The sequence below is a fragment of the Acinonyx jubatus genome, chromosome E2 (assembly GCF_027475565.1).
Source record: "Acinonyx jubatus isolate Ajub_Pintada_27869175 chromosome E2, VMU_Ajub_asm_v1.0, whole genome shotgun sequence".
Taxonomy (NCBI): Eukaryota; Metazoa; Chordata; class Mammalia; order Carnivora; family Felidae; genus Acinonyx; species Acinonyx jubatus.
The window spans coordinates 43,445,663-43,473,204 of NC_069396.1; the positions used below are offsets into that span (position 1 = coordinate 43,445,663).

A 27,542-nucleotide genomic window follows, 5' to 3' on the forward strand; every position below is an offset into this window, starting at 1 on the left:
AACTCATTAACTGTGAGATCATGACCTGAGCCAAAGTCAGATGCTTAACCAACTGAGCCACCCAGACGCCCGCTCACATAATCACTTTGTGTGTGTGTGTGTGTGTGTGTTCATGTGGCGAGAATATAGAAAATTTACTCTTAGCAACTTTTAGGCACATAATACAGTGTTGTTAACCATCGTCACTATACTGTACATTAGAATCCCAGAACTTTCTTCAATTTATAACTAAGTTTCTACCCTTTGGCCAGTATCTCCCATTCCCTGCCCCTGCCCCCCAACCCCCACCAGCCCCTGGCAACCACCATTTTACTCTGTTCCTATGAGCTTTTGTAGATGGTACAGATAAGTGATACCAGGCAGTATTTGTCTTTGTCTGGCTTGTTTCACTTAGCACAGTGCCCTCAGGGATCACCCATGTTGTCACAAGTAGATTTCCTTCTTTTTAAAGACTGGGTGGTATTCATGCGTGTGTGTGTGTGTGTGTGTGTGCACTACATTTTCTTACCCATTTATCAGTCTACGGACACTTAGGTTGTTTCCATACTTGGCTATTATCAATAGTGCTGCAGTCAACATGGGCGTGCAGATAGCTGTTCGAGATCTAGTGATTTCATTTGCTTTGGATATACATCGACAAGTGATGTTGCTGGCTTATATGGTAGTTCTGTTTTTAACTTGAACTTTCTTACTGTTTCCACAGTGGCTGTACCAGTTTACAGTCCCACCAACAGTGTGCAAGGGTTCTCTTTTCTCTACATCCTTGCCATTATTGGCTATCTCTTATCTTTTTTATCATAGTCATTCTAACAGGTGTGAAGTGATATCTCATTGTGGCTTTGGTTTGTATTTCCCTGGTCATTAGTGATGTTGAGCACCTTTTCATGTAACTTGGCCATTTGCATGTGTTCTTTGGAGAAATATCTATTCAGGTCTTGCCTGTTTTTAAATTGGGGTTTTGTTGGGGGGTGGGGGTTGCTTGCTCGCTTGCTTGGTTCCTTGGTTGGTTTTTTGCTATGGAGTGGTATGAGTTTGTTACATATTTTGGATGTTAACTCCAAGATATGTGGTTTGCAAGTATTTTCTCCCATTTCGTAGGTTTCCTTTTCATTTTGTTGACAGTTTCCTTTGCTGTAAAGAAGAAGAACTGGGTTTGATGTAATCCCAGTTGCTTATTTCTGCTTTTGTTGCCCTTGCTTTTGGTGTCAAATCCAAAAAGTCATTGCCAAGGTCAACATCAGGGAACTTATCCTTGTTTTCTTCCAGGAGTTTTATGGTTTTAGGTCTCATGTTTAAGTCTTTAATCTGCTTGAGCGGATATGTGTGGTGTAAGATAGGGTTCTAGTTTTTTGCATGTTGCTCTCAAGTTTTCCCAGCACCATTCATGCAAGAGCCTGTCCTTTCCTCATTATAAATTGTTGGCTCCTTTGTCAAAAATTAATTGACAGTATATGCACAGGTTTATTTCTGGGCACTCTATTCTGTTTCATTGATCTGTGTGTCTTTTTTTAATGCCAGTACCATACTGTTTTGATCACTTATAGCTTTGTGATATAGTTTGAAATCAGGAAGTGTGATGCCTTCAGCTGTATTCTTTTCAGTCTTACTTGGGCTATTCTGGTCTTTTATGGTTCCATACAAATTTTAGGATTGTTTTCTCTATTTTTGTAAAAAATGCCATTGGAATTTTGATAGGGATTACACTGAAGTTATAGATAGCTTCAGGTAGTATAGACATTTTAGCAATGTTAATTCTTCTAGAACACAGAATACCTTTCCATTTATTTATGCCTTCTTCAATTTCTTCCATCAATGTCTTACAGTTTTTAGTGTGCAGATCTTTCACCTCCTTGGTTAAATTTATTCTTAAGTATTTTGTTCCTTTTGATGCTATCATAAAGATTGTTGGGGTGCCTGGGTGGCTTAGTCGGTTAAGCATCCAATTCAGCTCAGGTCATGATCTCGCAGTCCATGAGTTCGAGCCCCATGTCGGATTCTGTGCTGACAGCTCAGAGCCTGGAGCCTGCTTTGGATTCTGTGTCTCCCTCTCTCTCTGCCCCTCCCCTGCCCGCACTTTGTCTCTCTTTCCCTCAAAAATAAATAAACATAAAAAAAAAAAAAAAGATGGTTTGTTTCTTTTTCACATAGTTTGTAACTTGTTAGTGAATGTTGGTTTGCAAATTGACCTCTACAAACAAAGGGCAAGGAGAGACTGAGGAAAGAGGTAGACTGCTCAGATTGGTAGGTGGAAGGTTTAATAAGCAAGAGAACTTTATCAGGCTTGTCTTGGACAGCCACAAAATGGGTATGTTTCTGCACCTACTTACCAGAATCTTAAAGTTTGCAGAGTCCTTAACTGGGTTCAGTAACATATACATTCCAGATGGTCTCAACAACACCTTACTCTGTCAAGGCTATGTCCTTCGAATACCTCCCACTGTGGGAATGGTAGGCAGAGCGTACATTCCAAAGATAAGGTAGTGGGTGAGGAGCCTCCAACTGCCCCCGTCCAGCTCAGGGGTCAACAAGCAGTCCTGTCTTTTTACCTCCTCCAACAGTGTATCGAAATGCATTTTGGTATGTTTACTTTGTATACTTCAACTTTGCTGAATGTGTTGATTAGTTCTAACAGTTCTGGGGTGGAGTTTTAGGATTTTCTTTATATAAGATCATAACATATACAAAGAGAGACTATTTTACTTCTTCCTCTCTGATTTGGATGCCTTTTTTTCTTTTTTCTTTTTCTTTTTTTTTTTTTTTTTTTGCCTAATTGTTTTGCCTTGTGTTTCCAGTATTAGATTGATAGGAGTGAAGAGACTGGGAACCTTTGTCTTCTTCCTGAACTTAGAGGAAAAGGTTTTGGCTTTTTGTTGTTGAATTTGATGTTAGCTGTAGGCTTGTCATACATGGCCTATATTATGTTGAGGTATGTTTCTCCTATGCCCAGTTGAAAGTTTTTATCGTTACATTAAAGAATGTTGAATTTTGTTAAATGCTTTTTTTGCACATATTGGGATGATCCTATCATTGTTATCTTTTTATTTTGTTAATATAGTGTATCACTTTTATTGATTTACATATATTGAATCATCCCTGCATCCCAGGGATAAATCTCACTTGATCGTGGTATATGATCCTTTTCATGTGTTGCTGAATTCAATTTGCTAATATTTTGCTGAGAATTTTGCATTTGTATTTATCAGGGATATTAGTCTATAGCTTTCTTTTCTACTAGTGTACTTATCTGACTTTGGTATCGAGGTAATGCTGACCTTGTAAAATGATTTGACAGTGTTCCCGTCCCTTTAATTTTTTGGAGAAGTTTGACAAGGATTGTTATTAAGTCTTCTTTAATTCTTTTTAAGTTTATTTATTTATTTTGAGAGAGAGAGAGAGAGAGAGCAAGAGAGGGGCAGAGAGAGAAGGAGAGAGACAGAATCCCAAGCAGGTTCCACACTGTCAGTGCAGAGCCCCACTTGTGGCTCAAACCCACAAACTGTCAAGAGTCAGACTCTTAACCAACAGAGCTACCCAGGGACCCCGTATTAATTCATCTTTCAATGTCTGGTAAAACTCACCAATGAAACCATCTTGTCCTAGACTTTTCTTTGTTAGGAGGTTTCTTATTACTGACTCAATCTCCTTACTTGTAATCAATCTGTTCAGATTTTCCATGTCTTCATAATTCAGTCTTGGTAGGCTCTATGTTTCTAGGAATTTATACATTTTTTCTAGGTTGTTCAATATGTTGGTAAACAATTTTTCATAGTAGCCTCTTACGTCCTTTGTATTCCTGTGTTATCAGTTGTATAGTCTCCTCTTCCATTTTTTATTTTACTTATTTGAGTCTTCTTGTTTTCTTAGTCTAGCTAAAGGTTTGTCAGTTTTGTTTATCTCTTTAAAAGACCAATTCTTAGGGTGCCCAGGTGGCTCCGTCTGTTGAGTGTCCGACTTCAGCTCAGGTCATGATCTCACGGTTTGTGAGTTGGAGCTCCGTGTGGGGCTCTCTGCTGTCAGTGCAGAGCCTGCTTTCCATCCTCTGCCCCTCCCCTGCTTACACTCTCTCTCTAAAAAAAAATGAACAAACGTTTTTTAAAAAAGAAAGAAAAAGACCAATTCCTAGTTCCATTGATTTTTCTATTGTGTTTCTGGTATCTTCATTTATTTCTGCTATGATCTTTATTATTTCCTTCCTTCTGCTAACTTTGGGATTTGTTTTTTTTTCTTTTTTCTTTTAGTTCCTTGATGTGTAAATTCTGGTTGTTTGAGATTTTTCTTTTTTCTTAATGTAGGCATTTATCTCTATAAACTTCCCTCTTAAATGTTTCTGCTGCCTCCCATAAATTTTGATATGCTTTGTTTCCATTTTCATTTGTCTCAAGTTGTTTTCTTTATTTTCTTTTGATTTCCCCTTTGACCCATTGGTTGCTCAAGAGCATGTTGTTTAATAGCCACATATTTGTGAATCTTCCAGGGCTTTTAAAAAAATCATTTTCTCCTTTTTATAACATTGTGATCAGAAAAGATGCTCGTTATGATTTCAGTCTTAAATTTTCTAAGATTTGTTCTGGGGCCCAACATATCATCTATCCTTGTGAATGTTCTATGTGCACCTGAGAAGTGTGTTCTGCTGCTAGTGGATGGAATGTTCTGTATATGTTGGCTAGTTCTATTCAGTCTAAAGTATACAGCTCATGTCCAGTGTCTCCTTATTGATTTTGCATCTGGACGGTCTATCCATTGTTGAAGGTGGGGTATTGAAGTCCCCTACTATTATTGTGTTGTCTGTTTCTCCCTTCGGATCTGTTAGTACCTGCTTAATATATTTAGGTCTGCAATATTACCTGTATATATACAATTTTTATATTCTATTGATGAATTGACCCCTTTATCGTTACATAATGACCTTCTTTGTCTCGTTACAGTTTTTTACTTAAAAGCTATTTTGTCTGATGTAAATATAGCGTATTGCCCTTTCTCCCTCTCTTCTCTCTCAGGGACTCGACCATTGCATAGAGTTTATCTTAATGGATCCCATCATTCACTTAGGCTTTTTTCACTCTTTATTTTTTTTAATGTTTTTATTTGCTTTTGAGAGAGAGACAGAGCGTGAGCAGGAGAGGAACAGAGAGAGAGAGAGAGACACAGAATCTGAAGCAGGCTCCAGGCTCTGAGCTGTCAGCACAGAGCCCAATGTGGGGGGCTCGAACTCACAAACCCGCAAGATCATGACCTGAGGCAAAATCAGACGCTTAACCAACTGAGCCACCCAGGCGCCCCGGCTTTTTTCACTTTAAAAAAAAAATGTTTTTTTTGTTTTATTTTGAGAGAGAGAGAGCATGAGCAGGGGAGGACAGAGAGAGAGTCCCAAGCAGGCTCCACACTCAGCATGGAGCCCGATGCAAGGCTCAATCTCACAACTATGAGATCATGACCTGACCTGAAATCAAGAGTGGAGGCTTAACCAAGCCACCCAGATGCCCCAACTGTTTTTCATTCTTTACTCCACTTGATCCAGTCTGTTGCTGATTCTTTGTATTGCATTTTTCATTTCATTCATTGTATTCTTCACTCCAGAATTTATTTTTATTTGTGTGTGTGTGTGTGTGTGTGTGTGTGAGAGAGAGAGAGAGAGAGAGAGAGAGAGAGAGAGAGAGAGAACATGAGCAGGGGAGGGACAGAGGACCAAAAGTGGGCTCTGTCCTGAGAGCAGACAGCCCTATGCGGGGCTCAAACTCATGAACCGTGAGATCGTGACCTGAGCTGAAGTCACTCACTTCACCGAGTGAGCCAGCCAGGCACCACTTTTTTTGATACTTTATAATGACTTATATCTCTGTTAAACTTCTAGTTTTGTTTGTGTGTATTTTTCCCGAATTTCTTGAATTGTCTTTCTGTGTTTTCTCATAGCTCACTGAGCTTCCTTAAACAACTATTTCAATTCTTTATCAGGCAAATCACAGATATCCTTTCTTTGGGGTCAGTTGCTGGAAAATTATTGTGTTCCTTTGGCGGTATGTTTCCTTGATTTTTCATGTTCCTTGAGGTCTTGCGTTGCTGTGTTTGCATTTGTAGAAGCAGTTACCTTATCCAGTCTTTACTGATGGCTTCAGGTAAGAAATACCTTCCATAAGCTTCGTGAGGGATTCTGACGCTTTCTCAGACCTTCTCTATGGATACACCTGCTCCATACTTCTTGTTCCCTCTTGGGGAAGGGGGTGCTTTTTTTTAAATTTTTATTTTATTTTATTTTATTTTATTTTATTTATTTATTTATTTATTTATTTATTTATTTATTATTATTATTTTTTGAAATTTACATCCAAATTAGTTAGCATATAGTGCAACAATGATTTCAGAAGTAGATTCCTTAGTACCCCTTACCCATTTAGCCCATCCCCCCTCCCCCAACCCCTCCCGTAACCCTCAGTTTCTTCTCCGTATTTATGAGTCTCTTCTGTTTTGTCTCCCTCCCTGTTTTTATATTATTTTTGTTTCCCTTCCCTTATGTTCATCTGTTTTGTCTCTTAAAGTCCTCATATGAGTGAAGTCATATGATTTTTGTCTTTCTCTGAATGACTAATTTCACTTAGCATAATACCCTCCAGTTCCATCCATGTAGTTGCAAAAGGCAAGATTGCCTTCTTTTTGATTGCCGAGTAATACTCTGTTGTATATATACACCACATCTTCTTTATCCATTCATCCATCAATGGACATTTGGGCTCTTTCCATACTTGGGCTATTGTCAATAGTGCTGCTATAAACATGGGGGTGCATGTGTCCCTTTGAAACAGCACACCTGTATCCCGTGGATAAATGCCTAGTAGTGCAATTGCTGGGTCGTAAGGTAGTTCTATTTTTAGTTTTTTGAGGAACCTCCATACTGTTTTCCAGAGTGGCTGCACCAGCTTGCATTCCCAAGGGAAGGGGGTGCTTTTTAAGATGATAAGCCTCCTCTTGATCCTGCAAAGCCAGACCAAGTGCTGCCTGCCTCCCGTTTGCTTTCCGTTGGGTTGTCCTTATTGCTCAAGTTTGCTTGCTTTCTCCCGGCCCCTCTGAGTCAGCCGACTTTCTGCACATGCTTACTAGCCACCTTCAGAGACTCACTCTCAGTCCTCATGGGCATCCACAGGGAGCCAGCCACGGGGTGGGCGTGGGTGTGTGGGTGAGGCATGCACAGCACAGGGGATGCCCATGGATCAGTTGAGGGGACCCACAGGCAAAGCATGGGCGGTCTCCCTGATGTCTGCAGTGCAGTCAGTAGGATCCAAGTCCCTTTGATGCTTTCCAAGACCCCCAGCTACTATTCTCCCAGCTGCTTCCTGAGCCCTAGTTGCGTAGAACTTCTCTTCAGTGCATCCCGTCTGAGGTTTTTCCACCAGGTGTGTGATGGAACTTCTCTGCTGGACTCCCAGGTTTCCACAAAGGCACTCTTGTCCATGGGTGATTGTCAAAATCAGTGTTCTTTGGGGTAAAGAGAGTAGAAAAACTATTTCATCATTTGATTACATCACCCTCAACCTTTTCAAAGGTGCAAAAACTCTCCAGGAAAAATATGTTTCTTACCTTCTCCTCTAGCCATGAGAAGGTGACTGCCATTACTGGTTTCTTGTGTCTCCTTCCAGAGATAGTTTATGCATTTGCAAAGAGACTTTCCCTCCTGCCTGCCTGTCCACCACCGTAGCCTGCTATTCCTGGTGTTCTGAACCTTGCTTTTCTTCATTGATAACAGTACTTAGAGATCATTCCTCGTCAATCTGATATTATTAAGGTTTTCAAATTGTGCAAGCAATACATGAATATATTCTCCTGATTAAAAACAAGAAAAGGAAGCTATTCTGGCAAAGGCAGTATACACACAGAGAAGCAGTACAGTGTAGTGTTTAAGGGGATAGGCACTAGAGCCAGACCGCCTGGGTTCGAATTCAGGCTCTACTGCTTACCAGCTGTTAGACTCTGAGTAAGTTCCTTGACTTCTCTGTGTCTCTGTTCCCTCATCTATAAAATGAAGTTAATTACCCCTTCTTCATAGAGCTGTTGTACAGATTAAATGAGATACTACCTGTATGATGCATAAAATAGTGCCTAATACTATATGTAGGATGTTTAGAACCGTGCCCAGTGGGTTGGAAATGCTCTCTAACTATTAGCTGCTCTCAACACATTGGTCTTTCTAGGCTGTGGACATACCAAGGAAATATTCCTTCTAAATGTCTTCTATTATTATTATTGTTATTATGGTAAGAACACCTAACACGAGATCTAGTCTCTTAACAGATTTTTAGTTTACAATACAGTATTATTAACTAGAGGCACAATGTCGTACAGCAGATCTCTCACACTTATTCATCTTGCATAACTGAAACTTTGCACCTATTGATTAGCAACTCCCCCTTTCCCCTTCCCCCCAGCACTGGCAACCACCAGTCCACTCTCTGCTTTAATGAGTTTGACTATTATAGATACCTCTATAAATAGAATTATGCAGTATTTGTCTTTCTGAGATTGGCTTATTTCATTTAGCATGATGCCTTCAAGTTTCCTCCATGTTGTCACATATTACAGGATATCCTTCTTTTCTTTTTTTTTTTAAAGTTTATTTATTTATTTTGAGAGAGAGAGAGAGTGCACATGTCAGCAAGCAGGGGAGGGGCAGGGAGAGAGGGAGAGACTCCCAAGCAGACTCCACACTCTGTGCAGAGCCGACGTGGGGCTCAATCTCATGGCCAGGAGACCATGACCTGAGCCAAAATCAAGAGTTGGTCACTTAACCAACTGAGTCACCCAGGCGCCTCAGGATATCCTTCCTTTCTAAGGCTGATTAATATTCCACTGTACGTATATACCATGTTCCCTCTGTCAAGAATGTTCTTTCCTGTCTTTTACCTGCTGGCCTCATTCTCCTCCTCTGCACCCCAGGCTGCATGAGGCGCCTCCTCTGGGTTCACGCATTCACCTTTGTGTTCCCCACTGGCCCTGATCACTCTGGCCCATGCTTCCTCTCTCGGGGCCTGGGTCACTTCAGCATCTCCCTGACCATACTGGGCTGTCATTCTCTGGTGAATGTCTGTCTTCCTGTTCTCCTGTGAGCCTGGGAGGGCAGAAACTGAGCTGGCCTGACCACCACTGTTTCCCAGCATGGCCCCACATAAGGCTGGGCCTGAGAAAACTCATTAGGTGCACCGTGTCCTTAATGCTTTAGTTCTGGCCTGATCATGTGCTTGGTGCTCAATGAATTTGAGAAAAAAATAAAAGGACCTTTTGACAACTCTGCCTCAGTGCTTTCCTCCTTGTTTCACAATCTCACACCCCGTCCTAGTCTCCCTGTGCCTTCTCTCTTCTTTCCGCCTCATCCACACTTCACGCTGGCCCCACCCACCTCCAAAGTCCCCCTTTCTTGGGAGCTTGCCCAGCCCTACCCATAAATTTCAGGCCCTCCATTACTCAGCTGACCCAAGGAGCCCCTGAGATTTCAGCCTTTGCTTATGACCTTAGCGCCCAAACTTCAGGTTTCAGACTCTGTAGACGGACTGCAAAGCTCTGTGCTGCTATTGTTCTCTATCATCTTTGCCAAAATGAACTTGGAAAGGAAACTTAACCTATGAAATATTGCTGCAAAAAAATGGATGAGCTAGAGCCACGTATGTGATGAAAATAAATTTCGAAAGCATAATGTCGAGGTGAAAAAAGTCAATTGCCTAAGGACATATAAGATAGAGTTTGTCTAGAGTGTATCGTTATATAGAACTATATATTGATAAATCTATGTATATATTAAAAACATGAAAGCGTGCAGGGGAGTGGGAACCCAAAAGGCTCATACACATTTGGAAAGGTGCTCAAAATCATCAGTAGTAAAGAGAAGTGAGAGCTGAAGTAATGGCGGGTGCCACTTGGCACTGAATTACTCTGGCAAAAACTAGAAAGTTGGATAATGCCAAGTGTCAGCAGTGACGGAAGGGTACAGGAACGCTCATGAGTTCTCGGTTGGAGTGTGGACGGGACAACCATTGTGGAAAGCAATCTGGCACGTACATATTCATGACCCAGCCATTCTCCCTGGAAAGAGACATGTACGTCTCCAAGGGCCATGCATGAGGGTGCCCACAGCAGCATTATTCACAGGGGTCGTGGGGGGGGGGAGGGGGGTTGGAAGGAGCCTGAGTGTCCTCACTGGGGAGGAGACAGTAAACCGTGGAGGGGGCACACCAGGGGTGCCCCAAGCAACCATGAGACACCGTGAACTCCATGTGTCCAGAGTAACACGGGTGGATCCTAAAATCAGTGCTAAGCGAGAAAAGAATGCACACAGTCATGGGCATATAAATTAGAAGACACTTGCACCTGGGTGGCTCGGTCAGTGAGGCGTCCCGACTCTTGATTTTGGCTCAGGTCATGATCTCACGGTTCGTGGGATCGAGCCCCGTGTCGGGCTCTGCACTGACAGGCGCTTCTCCCTCTCTGCCCCTTGCATGCGCGCTCTCTCTCTCAAAATAAATAAATAAAAACTTTAAAAAAAAAGAAAAAGAAAACAAAACATGCACAGGAAGCAATGGTATCCATCCGACAAGAGCACAGCCAACTAAAAAATATGTTCAACATTCGAACATATGTGAATGTTTGCCAGTAGAGGGCACTGACAGAGACAGGGATATGGGGACATAAGGAAATAAATCAAATGTAAAACAAGAGCTACCTTGTGGAAAATAATGAGCTGAGGGAATGGAATTAACTCAACCCATGACGCCTGAGATCTGAAAAAGAGGACAGTGTAAGGGTTGTGGAGGATGATGAGCCCCAAATGTAGGAATGAAGTTGTCTCTGGGGTGAGATCAGGTGGCTTCAAATGCCATCTGCAATGTATGCCACTTGAAAAAGAAAAAAAATCAAAATCTTCAGTGAACATAGAAAAATACTTACATTTGACAAAAATACTTACATTTGATGTAGGTGTTTGTTACAAGTATTCTGTACATTTTCTTGTCTGCCTGGAATATTTCCTATCAAAATTTTTAGAAGACTTTCACCACTGACCATGGAAAACAAAACATCTCATTTTTTTTTCTTAGTTTTAACGTTTATTTACTTTTGAAAGAGAGAGATACAGAGCATGAGCGAGGAGGGGCAGAGAGAGAGGGAGACAGAATTGGAAGTAGGCTCCAGGCTCTGAGCTGTCAGCACAGAGCCCGACGTGGGGCTTGAACTCATGAACCATGAGATCATGACCTGAGTCGAAGTCTGACACTCAACCGACTGAGCTACCCAGGTGCCCCCAAAACATCTCATCTTAAAAATAAATACAATGAAAATATATTATTCACTTCTAGTCAGACACTGAGGCCTGTTGAGACCTGCTCTAAGCAAGGTTAGAGAGGCATTTAGGACACAGCATCAAACTACTTACTGAGCCTTTCTCGATGGCACCATCATGATTAGAACCAGATCATTTTCTTGTTAGATGTCAGTTGGTTCATGCCATTTCATTTCATGTCCATAAACAGCCTAAACTCATCTCTTGTGCAGAAACCACCCCTTCAACACATTGAATAAGTCTCTTTGAAAATATTTTACCCTCTTTTTAAATTTTTTTTTTAAGTTTTATTTATTCATTTTGAGAGAGACAGAGTGAGCAGGGGAGGGAGGGAGAGAGAGGGAGAGAGAGAATCCCAAGCAGGCTCTGCACCATCAGCACAGAGCCCGACGTGGGGCTCGAACTCATGAAACCATGAGATCATGACCTGAGCTGAAACCGACAGCTGGATGCTCAACTTACTGAGCCACCCAGGCACCCCAAGATTTTACCCTCTTAAAATGCATTGCAATGAAAAATATATACATATATACATAGAAAAGTGCACTTATCATGACTATACAGCTTAATGTACTTTCACACAATCTGAACAACTCCATGTAACCAGTATCCAAATCAAGAAAAAGAATCCCCTCCCTGCCCCCCCCCAAGTCACAATGCCCCCGAGAGTAACCACTTCCTTGACTTTTATCTCCCTAGAGTGGTTTTGCCTGTTTTAGAACCTCATACTAAAATCATACAGTTACAGTCTTTTGAGTGTGGCTTTTTCCATTTAGTGTAATGCTTTTGAAATTCATCCCGGTAGTTGCAAGTGTCAATAGTTCATTGCCTCTTATTGCTGAATAGTATCCCTTGTATGTGTGTGCCATAACATGCGTATCCATTCTACTGTTGAGGAGCATTTGGGTGGTTTCCAGTTCAAGGCTGATACGAATACATTCAGAGCATTTGGTAGCCGGGAATGGGGGCATTCCCAGGGACAAATGGCTGGATCATAGGATAGCCATATGTCATCTTTAGAGGATGTGGCGTTATGATTTTTTAAAGGAAGTAATTAGCACTTCAAAATGTATTGTTTGAAGAGTGGTTTATATAATAAGAAGAAAGAATCATGAAAATTCAAGTTTGACATCAAACTACACTGGCTTCATGTTTCAGAACAGAATGGATCCCTTTTATGACTGGTGACAGAGTAATGCCCCATTGATAACTTTTTGTTTTTACTAGATATTTTACACTTGATTTTAGCCAAAAGCCTGAGACATTTTATGTAACTCCCAACTACTAACAGTTACCAACCATTTGAAAATAAAAATATTTCATATTATCCACATGGCCCTATTGTTACCAAGTTATTTTAGCTAAAGCTCATAAAATGTACTTGACAGGTCATGTACATTATTATTTAAATTTTCTTATTAGTCCTTAATATAAATGTAAATCAACAGAGAAAAAACTATTTCTTAATGTTTATTTATTTTGAAAGACAGAGAGGGAGAGAGAGTGGGGGAGGGGCAGAGAGATGCTCCCAAGCCAACTCCATGCTCAGCATGGGGCCTGACAGGAGTCTCATCCTGAGAGATCATGGCCTGGACTAAATCAAGAGTCGGATGCTTAACTGGCTGAGCCACCCAGGTGCCCCGAGAAAAACTATTTTCCATGTAAAGTGGATTGACTAAAAGCCAAATTGTTTTAATTTTAACTGGAACACGTCTCACGTGTCTTATTACCAAGCCATTGTCTTAACAGTGAAGTTTAAGTCCCATTTGTTTGCCGGTTTCACATACACTTGAGGGAGCTACAGTTCAGAGAAAAAACATGGTAACTGCCTTGGTTCTTGAGAAGTTCTGGGGAGTGACTGGGTGCCCCAAGCCATTTTCATCTAAGGAACCAACCTCTTGCCACTAGGGGGCGCCATCGGAGGAAAAGTGGGCCTCTTGGGAGCATTGCTGGTGCAGCCTGGCCTCTTGCTGTACACGCGCCCAGAGGGCATCCTTTGCAGACATCCCTGCACTCAGTTCCCACTGCTCTAAGTATAAGAATGATACCCATTCTGCAGATGGGCAAACGCACACACCAAGTTGCGCAGCCCAGAGGAGCAGAGCTGGGATTTCAGTGTAGGTCTCTTTTGATTCTGTAGCCTGAAGACATTTCCACTTATGGCTCCTCGCTGTGACCCTGCTTTGTCCGTGGGTGGTGGGGGAGGGGTTGCTTTTCTCCCACCAAGCCCATTCAGTGTGCCCTCCCTCTTTTTCTGGCACACTCTTTTCCCCCTCTTGTGCACTCATCTGGAACTCCCCTCACACACCTGTCCTCTTCCCTTAGCCTGCAGCCCATATAATCAGCCTTCTGAGCTGCCCTCTCACCTGCTCCCTCATCTCCTCCCCACCTCCTTGCCTTGGTCCAGCTCTGTCCTAGCCTGCTGGGTCCCTGTCTGGGCCTCCCCCTGGGCTCCCAGCCTCGGAGAGGTGGAGCCACCAACACAGGAGGCAGTTCTGGAATTCAGGATTCACACGTGGATCCAACCTGGATCTCCCCCTACCCCCAAGAAGGCCCATGTCCTAAGGAGAGACATCAGGTGGCCCGGCCCCCTCCCCCACCAAGACAGCCTGGGAACCGGAGGCCATGGGCACATCATGCTGCTCATGTAGCCAGACATTAGCACAATCTTGAATTTCAGGTCTATAAATCACCTGGGTTGGGGGGTGGGGTGCTCATAAATCTGTTTTCCCATGCTGGTCAGCTTGCTTGACCTCTCGTCCCCTCCTCCTCCAGACTCCCTTCCTCCTTCCTGGGAGACTGGCCCAAGGAGGGGCCTGGGCATATATATATAGGCAGCCACTGTGGGAGGGGCTGACCACAGAGGCTTCGGAAAGAGAAGGTGAGGAGGGGGCTCTGGAGGGTCTGGATGAGCAAGGGAAAGTAGGAAGCTATGAGGTGCAGGGAGGCCAGCACTGAGCTCTGGCCAATGAGCCTCGGTTTCCTTGTCTGTAAAGTGGCCCGCCATCAGGGTTGTGGGGAGATTCATTCAGCACCAGTCTGGGCCAAGCAGAGAGCCAGGAGCAGCCCTGGCAGCTGGGGTGTGGAGTGAGGCTGGTGGGGCTTCCCTCCCCCTCCTGGCCTCATTCCCACGCATGTGCCCCAGCAGGACTATGGCTTCTGCAGCAGCAGAGGCGGAGGAGGGGTCTCCGGTTGTGGTGGGACTGCTGGTGGTGGGCAACATCATTATTCTGGTGAGACCTCCCCCAGTGCTGGGAGCCCAGTGGGCGGGCAGGGAGGAGGGGATACCTGGGGGTGGGGGCTCAGGGCCCAGGACTCCCGGGTTGGTGATGGCCGCAGGCTGTCAAGCCAGAGCAGCCTGGATTCCAATCCTGGCTCTGCGGCTCCCCAGCTTTGCGAACTCCAGCAAGCCACTCTCCTCCGTGCTGCTTCCTCATCGATAGATTATGTGCCCATTGTGGGGACTGTTGTGCGGGTTCATCCATACTGACCCTCAGCTCCGAAAAAGTGCTTGACAAATGTCCTCGTTAACGTGACTATAGACGTAAAGTGCCTGCTTGGGGCACAGGAGGCCCATCGTAATGAATACTAACCATAGCGATGTCTTATTAATTACTATTTAATTTTTTAAACTGTGATGCCTGTACATGGCTCTGGAGCCAGACAGCCTGGGCTCAAACCCCAGCTCTGCTGCTTTCTACTGTGGGACCTGGGGCCGGCAACGTAATCCTTCTGGGCCTCAGTTTTCTCATCTGTAGATGGAGATAAAACAGGAATGCCGAGAGTTTAAGATGAGTTTATCAGATTCTCGTGCGGAGCGTGGGACGACACACGGTTACTGTTTGTATCGGCCATGACTGCAGCTGGTGACGATGATTATCACACAGAAAGCAGTCAGTGGGACCGTGCCTGGCGCGCACACACTAAATACCCCATGAGTGTCAGCGTGAGTGTTGTCAAAGGTAGCCACTGTTCTAGAAGTCTTGCTCTCTCCTTGCTTCCCATCTCTCATCCCCATAAGTACCTAGATTTTTAGTTTCTCCAACAATTTCTTTAAGCAATAGGAACGTGTATACCTATTTTCTTCCCTTTTTGTCCAAGATACAGCTCATTCCACATCCTGTTCTGTGCCTCCCAGTTTCTCCTGCTGACCTAGTCTGTAGGCCCTTCCACATGAGTCCTCAGCCTCCTCGCCCTTTGTCATGACTGCAGAGCACTCCCTCGTGTGGCACGCCGGTTCCTTTTACGTGGTGACACAGGGAATGACTGTGTGGGTTTATGATTTTCCTGCACGAGCAGGATTGATTGCTGCAGGCGGAATTGTGGATCAAAGGGTTGATGCGTTTGTAGTTGTTCCGGCCCCGGCCAGATTCCTCAGCTCGGGAATAACAACACTATTGAGAGAGGGCATGTGATCAAGCATCTCCTCTGTTCCAGTCGTGCGCTCTGGGCTGTATATGTGGCATCTCCTCGTATCCTTGAAGCAACTGGCGGCTGGGATGTGGGCGGGGGGCAGGGATCCGGCCGGGCAGCCCTTCCCTTCTGGCCTCTGCCCAGCCCCATCCCCACTCATGGAAGGCGAGGTCCTTGCCCTTCTTCTTACAGCCCGCTTTACCGAGGCCGGTGGGGGCTCGGAAGCGGAACTTGTTCACAGAGAGTCCCGCAGCCCCGGCTGCCATGCCTGAGCCAGCCTTTCTAACCTGTTGCCCTGTCCAGCTGTCAGGCCTGGCCCTGTTTGCTGAGACCGTATGGGTGACAGCTGACCAGTACCGCGTGTACCCACTGATGGGCGTCTCAGGCAAGGATGACGTCTTCGCTGGCGCCTGGATCGCCATATTCTGCGGCTTCTCCTTCTTCGTGGTGGCCAGCTTTGGTGTGGGCGCGGCGCTCTGCCGCCGCCGGTCCATGATCCTCACGGTGAGGCCCCGGGGGCAGGGCATGGGGACGGGTGGGCACGGAGATCATCCACACGGAACCATAGTAACAACCACCGCCGCGGCCACGAGTTGTGTGTTCAGCATGGTGCCACACTTGGGCCTGTCGTCCTATTTAATCTTCCCCTAACCCAGTAACAGGCTCAGCTGTTATCCTCAATTTCCAAAGAAAATTGGGGCACAGAGAGGAAGGCAAGGAAGCTCTGCCCAGGAGGATGATTCTTGAGTGGCAGGGCTGAGATTCGAACCTCAGCTAGTTGGTCCCCAGAGTCTGTGCTCGTGAACAACAACAGTAATGACAGCACAGCTACCAGTCAAGGAGTGCTCGCTATATTCTAAATGTTTTACATAGATTGGCTCATTTATTCCTCACAACCTACCATGAGATACCATCCTCCTCGTGAACCCGTTTGACAGAGTAGAAACTGAGGCTCGGAGAAGTGAAGTCACTTATCCAGGGTTGCACAGCGAGTGGGTGACAGAGCCGGGATTTGAACCCGAGTAGTTCAGCTCGAGCCCGTGCTCTGAATTTCTGCCGGGAATGACCACCACCACAAGAACCCACACTTCCCAAGCACCCCTCATGTGCCCGGCACTAGGCTGAGCAGTTTAGAAAATGAGCTCCGCCGATCTCCCCAGAAGCCTCCAAAGTTATGCTTCTCGGCCCCTTTACCAGTTGAGGAAACTGGGGTTCAAAGAGGCCAACAGCCCAGACGTTCGGGAAGGCAGGGCCTCTAATCCCGACCCCACTGCTGCAGAGCCAACGTGGTGCCTCCTCTACAATCTAGGGCCTTTTCGATTCCCGGGAGCAGCTACTTATTCAATCGACAAACGTTTATTGAGCAAGAACCACGTGCCAAACCCCGCGCTAGGCACTGGGGCTCTGGTGAACCCCTTGTCCCAGGGGAGGATGCTCCAACGGGAGCAGCAGTGCACAGCGAAGAGGGAAGGGAGAGCCGGAGCTGGGGCAGGGGAGGCCTGCAGCCAGAGAAAGCGAAGGCCTTGGGGAGGTGAGGGAGTGAGCCTTGTGTCTACAGGAAGAGCATGCGGAAGAGCATGCGTGGGGGAGGGAACAGCAAGAGCAAAGGCTCTGAAGTCAGAGCCAAGTGGGGGTGGCGGGGAAGGAGAGGAAATGAGGTTGGATGGAGTGGGTACAGTGGGCGGTGGGCAAGGGGCGTGAGGGCGAGAAGGGGAAGGTGGGCCTATGGGTGAGTCTTGCCAGCCTTGGTAAGGACCTGGGCCTTATTGTAAGATGGAGCCTTGGAAAGGCTCTCCTTCTCTTTTTCTTTCTTTCCTGCACGGAATTCTCTGGCATAACCATTTAACCTAAGCCCTAAAAGCTCACCCAACTGGTGAAAAAAAAAAAAAGGTGGCTGTCTCCCTTATTAGTTTGTCATTAACTAAGACACAAAATTTTATTTTTATTTATTTTATTTAATTTTAATTTTATTTATTTATTTTATTTTAATTTTATTTACTTTTTTATTTTTATGTTTTTAACTGGGCATTTTTTCACATGATATTTTATTGCAAATATTGCAAATTGCACATTGGTTACCGACTGGAGAACATTTTTAAACATTTTATTTTGAAAAATTATCCAACTTACAGAATCGTGGCAACAGTAAACTCCCACAAATCTTTCTAAATTCACCAGTCATTAACATGTTGCTTTGTTTCTCAATCTTTCATTATTTATTTTTTATTTTTTAATGTAGTTTATTGTCAAGTTGGCTAACATAGTGCATACAGTGTGCTCTTGGTTTTGGGGGTAGATTCCCGTGATTCATCGCTTACATACAACACCCAGTGCTCATCCCCACAAGTGCCCTCCTCAATGCCCATCACCCATTTTCCCCTCCCCGCCGCGCCCCTGCCCCTTCAACCCTCAGTTTGTTCTCTGTATTTAAGAGTCTCTTATGGTTTGCCTCCCTCTCTGTTTGAAACTATTTTTCCCCTTCCCTTCCCTCGGGTCTTCTGTTAAGTTTCTGAAATTCCACATATGAGTGAAAACATACGATATCTTTCTCTGCCTGACTTATGTCACTTAGCAGAATACCCTCCAGTTCCATCCAGGTTGCTGCAAATGGCAGGATTTCATTCTTTCTTATTGCCAAGTAGCATTCCATTGTATGTATAAACCACATCTTCTTGATCGATTCGTCGGTTGATGGACATTTAGGCTCTTTCCATGATTTGGCTATTGTTGAAAGCGCTGCTATAAACATCGGGGTACAAGTGCCTATGCATCAGCACTCCTGTATCCTTTGGGTAAATTCCTAGTAGTGCTATTGCTGGGTCATAGGGTAGGTCTATTTTTAGTTTTTCAAGGAACCTCCACACAGTTTTCCAGAGCGGCGGCACCAGTTTGCGTTCCCACCAACAGTGCGAGGGGATTCCCGTTTCACCACATCCTCGCCAGCATCTGTTGTTTCCTGAGTCGTTAATTTTAGCCACTCTGATGGATATGAGGTGATATCTTGGTGTGGTTTTGATTTGTATTTCCCTGATGATGAGTGACGTTGAGCATCTTTCCACGTAAGGCATAGAATTTTATGGGAAATTTCAAACATAGAGCAGAGTGAGTGGCATGAGCCCTGCACCCCCATCACCTAGTTTCAACGACATCGACCATAGACTTGGCCAGCTTTGTCCCCTCTGCTCCACCCCGCCTGCCCACATTCTTCTTTCTGGGGTATTTTGAAGTGCATTCCAGACACCAAGTCATTTACCCATAAATATTTGAGTGCACATTTCTCTGTGATGAGGACAGTTTCGAGCAGTCAGGCATGTTATACCGCAGCATCTCAGCTCATGGCAGAGGAGTTAGCACGACCACTTTCCACCCCCTATTGCTCTGAGGCAGAGGGCGTGGGGTGAGGGAAGAGCTTTTTTTCTTCTTATGCACAACCATCATGCCACTGGTGCACCTACAAAACCCACCCAAATTCCTTCATATCTCTCTTGCGATATCTGTTTGAACGCAGACTAGACAAACAGACAACCAAATGTTCCTGGTTGTCTCAAGAAGGTCTTTTTTTTTCTCTCCTATGGTAGACATTTATTTTACTGCACCCAAGCCAATAGTTAGCTTCAGGAAATACTTTACATATTCCTGTTGCTTTCATTTGTTCCTAACATTTTATTATTAAAAAATACAGAAATATATCAAAAACACAGAAAAGGTGAAAGACTTGAACGGGGAACCCCTGTATTTACACCCACCACGTAGATGCTACTGTTCACATTGTCCTACACTTCTTTTTAAAATTGCATTTCTAGGGGCGCCTTGGTGGCTCAGTCGATTGGGCATCTGACTTCGGCTCAGGTCAGGATCTCATGGTTTGTGGGTTCAAGCCCCACGTCGGACTTTGGGCCGACAGCTCAGAGCCTGGAGCCTGCTTAGAATTCTGTGAATTGCTTAGAGTTCTCTCTGTCTGCCCCTGCCCTGCTCATGCTCTGTCTCTCTCTCTCTCTCAAAAATAAATAAAAGCATTAAAATAAAATAAAATAAAGTTGCATTTCTATCCATCAGTCCATCCCTTGAGGGGGTGTGACTTGATACAGGCTTTGCCCTGACCGGGCTGTCCCTCTGTCTCTCCCTCCCTCTTTCCCCAGTACCTGGTGCTCATGCTCATCGTCTACATCTTTGAATGCGCCTCCTGCATCACATCCTACACTCACCGAGACTATGTGAGCTGGGCAGAGGCCAGGGGAGGGGCATGACTTGGGGGAGGGTGGCAAGGGTCTGGGCCTGGGGGTGGGGTGGAGGTTGACCTTCCGCCCCACCCAGCCCCACTGGATCCTCTTCTTCCTGGACCTCCACAGATGGTGTCCAACCCATCCCTGATTACCAAGCAGATGCTGACCTTCTACAGTGCAGACACGGACCAGGGCTGGGAACTGACTCGTCTCTGGGACCGCATCATGATTGAGGTGGACATGGGGGGGGGGGGCGGTTTGAGGCGGGCGAAGGGATGGGGAGGGCTGAAGGACCTGGGACTCTGAGGTAGCTAGGGTTCCCATTATGCCCACTGGTAGATGATACCCACTCCTGCGGTTCTTATGGGGGGTGGGGAGGGCTGGTCATGGCCATTTTCCAGATGAGGAGACAGGCCCAAAAAGGGAATGTCACTTGTCCAATGTCACGTGGTTGGTAAGCTGGGATCAAGATCTGACAGCCTATAACCAGAGTCCCTGCTCTTAATCATTACACATACCTTCTTAATAATGATGGTAATCATAATAACGAAATGTAATGAGTACTAACTTCTTTAGTACTGTTCAAAGCACCTTTAAAGCTTACTTATTCCTCACAACTACCCCATAAAGGAGATCAGCTTTCTAACAATGAGGAAACCAAGGTAAGAGGTTGAGTGGCTTACACAAGGTCACACAACTGGTAGGTCACAGAACCAGGATTGAAACCCAGACCATCAGCTTCCAGAAGCCACATTCTTTTTTTTTTTTTCCTAATGTTTATTTTTGGGAGAGAGACAGAGACAGCATGAGCGAGGGAGGGGCAGAGAGAAAGAAAGAGACACAGAATCCGAAGCAGACTCCAGGCTCTGAGCTGTCGGCACAGAGCCCAACGTGGGGCTCACACTCGTGAACCGCGAGATTATGACCTGAGCCAAAAGTCGCTGTTTCACTGACTGAGCCACCCAGGCGCCCCCGAAGCCACATTCTTAATTAAACCCAATGCAATGTGGTACAAGAGAAGAATATTGAGGACCCAAGGGAAATTGAGGTCCCAATTCGGTTCAAGTCATACAGCTAGCCAAGATGGGGACTCGTATTTGAAGGAACCTATGTTTTTATCATTCAGGGCCACAAATTAAACACCCACAGGGGCCAGAAGAAGCCAAAATTCTGCCTTTGGGTGTCATTTACTTCGGGTTTTGTTGACAGCTAATTCAAAAGAATTTTAAAATAAGTAACGAAACGGTGGGTTTGATCCAAATCCTCCACCAGCCTCTTGGTGATGGGACAAATATCTTCTGCTCCCTGTTCACACACACGGACACTGCCCCCCACCCCCCCCCCACCCCCGCCCCTTTGAAGCCGAGGACATGGGGAAGTCAGGCCCAGCTTCCTCACTCTACAACCTCGGGCGAGTGGCTGTCCTCTCTGAGCCGAAGCCTGCCTGACTCCGGCCTTTCTCTCCAGCAAGAGTGCTGTGGCACATCCGGTCCTATGGATTGGGTGAACTTCACCTCGGCCTTCCGGGCAGCCACCCCGGAGGTGGTGCTCCCCTGGCCCCCATTGTGCTGTCGGCGGACAGGCAACTTCATTCCCCTCAATGAAGAAGGCTGCCGCCTGGGCCACACAGACTACCTGTTCACCAAGGTGCGCCCCCCCCCCCCTCGTCTGCAGGTCTGGCCGCCTTGGTTTCTTCTATCTCTCCCTCCCTGCTGCTCCCGTCCTCTCCTCCCCCCTCTGGCTTTTTCTTTCTCCCCCCTCTCTCTGGCTCGCCCAACCCTCTCCCCGTCGGTCCCTCCCTCCCTCTGCTAGTCAGGGGGAGGCCCAGGACCTGGCACCTGCGGCTTTTCTCAGTTGGGAATAAGAACAACAATAACAGCACAACAGCAACGCCAGCCATCGCTTATCCAGCCTTTGCGTGGTGCCCGGCATTCTTCTAGGTGTTTCAAGTTTTTGTCTGATTTCTCACCGCAGCCCTGGGAGGCAAAGATTAGAATGATCCCATTTTAAGGATGAGGAAACGGAGCTCACTCGCTAGTGAGGGATGGAGCTGGGGCTGGATTTCAGGAGGGCAGGCCCCAACTAGGTGCTTTAACTAGTGCAAGGTGAGTGCAGATGCAGAGATTGAAACCAGAGGAGATTAGCTGGGAGGAGAACCAGTCCCAGTGGTTGCTCTGGCTGCTTTGGGCCCCCGGGGGGGGGGGGTGGCCCCTTCAGCCACGTCTTAGATCAGGTGTCACGGAGAGAGGAGCCTGTGCAAACCATCACCGCTGTCAGAGTCACCCAGCCGTTGCTCAAGCCCGACTCTGTGCGGAGTGCGTGCGTGTGTGTGTGTGTGTGTGTGTGCGCGCGTGTGCGCGCGTGTCGTCCCATGGAATCCCCACAAGTGCTCTCGGAGGCCGGTGCGTCAGGGTTGCCACTTGCACAGACGGGGAAGCTGAGGCTTAGAGGGTCAGAATCATTCCTAGGCTCCAACAGCTAACAGGTGGCAGAGCTGGTCCCCAATTCAGTCCCACCTGACTCCAGGACAGATGCCCTGAATCTCGTTCTCTGCTGCTTCCAAGTCGAGGCAGGGGTCTACGTGGAAATGACTCACTTGTGAGACTCGGGCCCCACCTGGCCTCATTCCTAAAGGACGTAGCAAAACTGCAGTCATCCTAAAGGCAGATTTCAAACCCTGGGAACTTACGGGCAGCATGGAAAGCCAGCTCTAGACAAGACTGCCCTCAGACTCTCATAGCCACCAACAGGGCAGTACCCACCTGTGCGGGGCGTGGGCTCCACATCGCATCCCTGGTTCCCCAGAACCGCTCTGGGAGGTAGACACTGCCACACACCCCCATTGCACAGGTGACCAAACCAGGGCTTGAGGAAGGAAATCACCTCCCCAAGGGCTCACGGTGACGTTTTCTCAACCCCCACCCCCTGTCTCTCCCCCTCCCAGGGTTGCTTCGAGCACATCAGCCATGCCATCGACAGCTACACATGGGGCATCTCGTGGTTTGGGTTTGCCATCCTGATGTGGACGGTGAGAGGTGGGGAGCCTCTGGGCTAGGCGGGATGTGCGTGTGGGGCTGGAGCGCCCCTCACTCCACTGCCTCCTCCTCCAGCTGCCTGTGATGCTGATGGCCATGTATTTCTACACCACGTTGTGAGGGACAGGAAGGCCACATGCACGCCTCGGCCTCTTCCTCCTCCTGTTCCTGTCTCCTCCGGCCGTGGACTGGATGGCTGCCTCAGCTCTCCCCTTCCCACCTCCCTCAAGCTTCCCTCCTTCCTCACCAAAGACCTTTTCCCAGGTTTCTGAGCCCTGCCGGGACTTGGAGGTGCCCCGAAACCCTGGGACATGTGTGCGTGGGCCCTTAGCCCTTGACGTCATTTCACTTTGCTGATTCCTGGCCCATCTTTCAGTGTCAATTTCAAGTCCTGTCCTCCGGGGACCCTTCCGGGATCCCACCCACCCCATCACCAATGCCTCTCTTATAGCTCCCCAAGCTCCTCCTTCATGGTAGATGTTGGCCCTCATTGCTAAATAGTTTGGGGTTGTTTATTCTCTGGTGGACTAGGGTCGCCAGAAAGAGAGGAACAAGCTGTGTCATGGTCACTGTATTGTCCCCAGCATCACCCAGCAGAGGGCTGAGCGTGGATATTCAATAAATACTGGTTGAATGAATTAATTTGCTTTCTTGTGGGGCAAAGACAAATGAACAATAACTCTTCCAATGGAAGTGGCAGAAACCCAACTGGCACTGACTGAAACATAACATAGAATTTCTCGACTCATGCAACTGAGTCAGTATTGCTGGCTTCAGGCATGTCTGGATCCAGGGGTTCAATCTAAGTTTCAAGGAAACCTGCTTCATTCGCAGACAGACTTTCTCATAGCTAAGCAACACAGCAGCAAGAGAGGCCTCTCTCCCAACAGCTCTACCCAAGGTCAGGGATTCAATCTCACTGTCTTACTTTAGAGTCTAGCCCATCCTTTGGTTGGGGAAGGGAGGGTATCTGAATTAATACTGCTAAGGGTGGTGTTGGGAAGTGGGGGTGGTTTATCAAAGGAAAATTAGAGCTCGGGCTGTTGGGCTGGTATGGGTGACAGATAACCTCCTCCTACGGACTGTAGTTTCCAGCAAGTTCTCTAATGGGTGGATGACAGCAAAACTCTATGAATCTCATCCTTGCTCTTTTGTCCTCTCTGAAGCAGGCCATCCTCTGTCCATTTTATAGTAATTAGGCCCTGCCAAGAGGGCCTGGCCTCCTTCTCCATCAAATGAAGTTTCCCACACTCCTCATTTACTCCATAGATGGTCTGCAAATGCTGAATTCAGATATCAAACTTTTTAAAATATACTTTTAAAAATCTGCAATGATCTGGGGCGCCTGGGTGGCTCAGTCGGGTGAGCGCCCGACTTCAGCTCAGGTCATGATCTCACAGTTTGTGAGTTGGAGCCCTGTGTCAGGATCTGTGCTGACAGCTCAGAGCCCAAGGCCTGCTTCGGATTCCGTGTCCCTCTCTCTCTTCCCCTCCCCCACTCACGCTCTGTCTGTCTCTCTTTCCCTCTCTCTCTCTCAAAAATAAACATTTTTTTTTTTTAATTTGTAATGGTCAAAGAGGCTTTTTTGTTAGGGTGAAAAACGGCAAACAACCATCGGCAGGGGGTGGGTTGTACAACTCATGTTACATCCTTAGGCCGGATTCTCTGTGGCTTTAAAGAAGAATGTAGAGGGAGGCGCCTGGGTGGCCCAGGCTGTTAAGCGCCTGACTTCGGCTCAGGCCACGATCTCACGGTTTGTGAGTTTGAGCCCCACCTGAGTCAGGATCTGTGCTGGTAGCTCAGAGCCTGGAGCCTCCTTCGGATTCTGTGTCTCCTTCGCTCTCTGCCCCTCCCCCGCTCGTGCTCTGTGTCTCTCAAAAATAAATAAAAACATTAAAAAAAGGAGAACTACATGAGCCAATATAGAAAAATGTCATCATGACATAAATAATTGGCAAGTATACATAAGGATGTTCATTACAGTGACCTAAATGAGCCTCTGTCGGGGACTGGTTAAGTTAGCTATGCTATGTCTATACTCTAGAATACCACACAGTAGTAAAAAACATAATGTTTTAACGTGGAAAAATCTCCAAGAAATGCAGAGTAGAAAAACTTGCACATACAGTACTTTTATTCCTGTGGATAACATATTCAGGGCTGGGTCTTTTTAAAGAAATGGGTCAATGTTTTTAGAATGATGTTTAAAAGAATTTATAACCCTTCTACTTAAAGATTATAAAAATTTAGAAATGGAAGCGTCCCATATTTCACGCCCCAGGAAATCATCACCCCTCCCCCAAATCTGGTCCATCCCCCCTGGACAATTGCTATTGACACATGATGAATGTCTTTTTTAGCTTTTCAACAGTTTATATAGACACATCTATAGATATTTATATAAGTGCACACACATTTAATGGAATCATGCTATAAAATATTGCTTTGTAACTTGCTTTCTTCACTTAACTATGTATTATGGTCACTTTCCATTCAGTATTTATGAATTCACCTCTTTTTTTTTTCTTTTTATTGTTGCAATGCATTCCAGGATTTAGATGTGTCATAGATCATCTTGTTATGTAAATAGGAAAGGAGCAGAACAGGAGGCATGATCTCATTTTTATAAAAATTATATATATTATATATATAATATATAGATCACACAGTATATATACACAGAATATATATACATATATAATAATATGTACATATATAATATATATAATACATACTATTATATATATATATATGTATATGTATATGTATATAAAATTTCCCCACAAAGGACTCCTTTAAGGAGGGGAGCAGAATGGGGAGCTGACAGAAGGGTCTGCATACCATACATATCTTTATAATGTTTGAAAAACTTTTTAGAAAGATTATTATTTTTCAAAAACAAGAAAAGTGGTTTCTAAAATACTGAACAACATATAGCTTTGCTTTGAAACCCAGAGCTTTAAAACCCCACATAGTTTGGAGCCTGGAGCCTGCTTTGGATTCTGTGTCTCCCTCTGTCTCTGCCCCTCCCCTGCTCACGCTCTGTCTGTCTGTCTGTCTCTCTCTCGAAAATAGGTAAACATTAGAAAAAAATTTTTTTAAACACCACATAGATGTGATACCCACCACATTTTAACTGCCCCGTGTTAACTGACCTACCTGGCTTTCCTGCAGGCTCTGGAATGAAAATTCTCCCCGATCCTGGGCACATATTTGACTGCCTTGTAAACATGTCAAGGAAAGGGGGGATTGCAGCCAAATCTACTGCTAGATGTAGGTGTGTCCTCATAAGCAAGTTCAGGGTGACCCGTCTGTGACTTGGATTCTCTGAGAGAGGCAAAGAGGCAGCGCCAGGTTCTCACAAGCCCCACTGAATTCTCTGAGCCTCAGTGTGCCCGTCTATGAAATGGGTGTTCTAACAGTCCTTACCTCAGGGCATAGGGCCCAATTCATTCTGAGTTCAGGAACTAATAGACCTTATTATTATGAATCAGGAATTTTCTCAATCCCGTGTAATCAGAATCGAGTGCAGAAATACACCATCTGCTGAGGCTGCTACCGTCTCTGATGAGTCCCAATTTCAAATGTTTGGGGTCCACCATGCTCAACGTACAGAAGCTGATTCACCAAAGTGACTCCCACACGTGTGCTTTAAACACTAAAGTCTTATTGGAAAATGCTTAGTGCTTTCGCGGCGGATATTCAACCCATGGGCTCAGCATACATTAGAGTTAATATACTTTTTAAAAATTTTCTTAATGTTTGTTTATTTTTGAGAGGGAGACGGAGCGCAAGTGGGGGAGGGCAGAGAGACAGGGAGACACAGAATCCAAAGCAGGCTCCAGGCTTTCAAATGTCTGCATAGAGCCCGACATGGGACTCGAACTCACGAACTGTGAGATCATGAACTTGAGCCAAAGTTGGACTCTTAACTGACTGAGCCACCCAATCACCCCAGAGTTAATATGCTTTTTTATCTGAAGAACTTTAAAAGAGGGTTTGTGGAATTAATGGAAATTGGTATGCATAAAATCAGTTTTTTTCCTTAAAAATCACATTGCAAAAGAATATTTAATGTCATGGGAAAATACTTGGGAAATTGTTCAATGCAGAAGATTACAAAAGAGCGTGCTGGGTGTGATCGCTTTTCTGATAAAAATATAAATATGTGCACGTTAGCGTTAAAATTGTAAAACAGGGGCGCCTGGGTGGCTCAGTCAGTTAAGCATCCGGCTCAGGTCATGATCTCACGGTTGGTGGATTTGAGCCCCGCGTCGTGCTCTGTGCTGACAGCTCGGAGCCTGGAGCCTGCTTCGGGTTCCGTGTCTCCCTCTCTCTGCCCCTCCCCCACTTGCACTCTCTCTCTCAAAAATAAACATTAAAAAATCAATAAATAAAATTGTAAAACAAAGTCTCCCAAAGGTTATCGTCGGTTACTAAGGAAGAGGAGAGACTTGCAGGGACTTTTAGTTCATTCCTTGGCTATTTTGGTATTTGCCAATATTCTATGATTATTGCTTGTCCTCCAAAAACAATAAACAAATGTTAAGAAAAACG

General features: G+C 45.6%; 1 protein-coding gene across 1 annotated transcript; it reads left to right on the forward strand.

The window, feature by feature from the left end:
* The first annotated feature begins 14,142 nt into the window (after positions 1-14,142).
* UPK1A (uroplakin 1A) lies at positions 14,143-23,639 on the forward strand. The gene is made up of 8 exons (XM_027044831.2): positions 14,143-14,195; positions 14,460-14,547; positions 16,031-16,231; positions 19,867-19,941; positions 20,077-20,184; positions 21,418-21,597; positions 22,895-22,978; positions 23,061-23,639. The coding sequence occupies exons 2-8, from the start codon at positions 14,467-14,469 to the stop codon at positions 23,103-23,105; spliced, it is 774 nt and encodes a 257-aa protein (XP_026900632.1). The 5' UTR covers positions 14,143-14,195; positions 14,460-14,466; the 3' UTR covers positions 23,106-23,639.
* Positions 23,640-27,542: the final 3,903 nt, after the last annotated feature.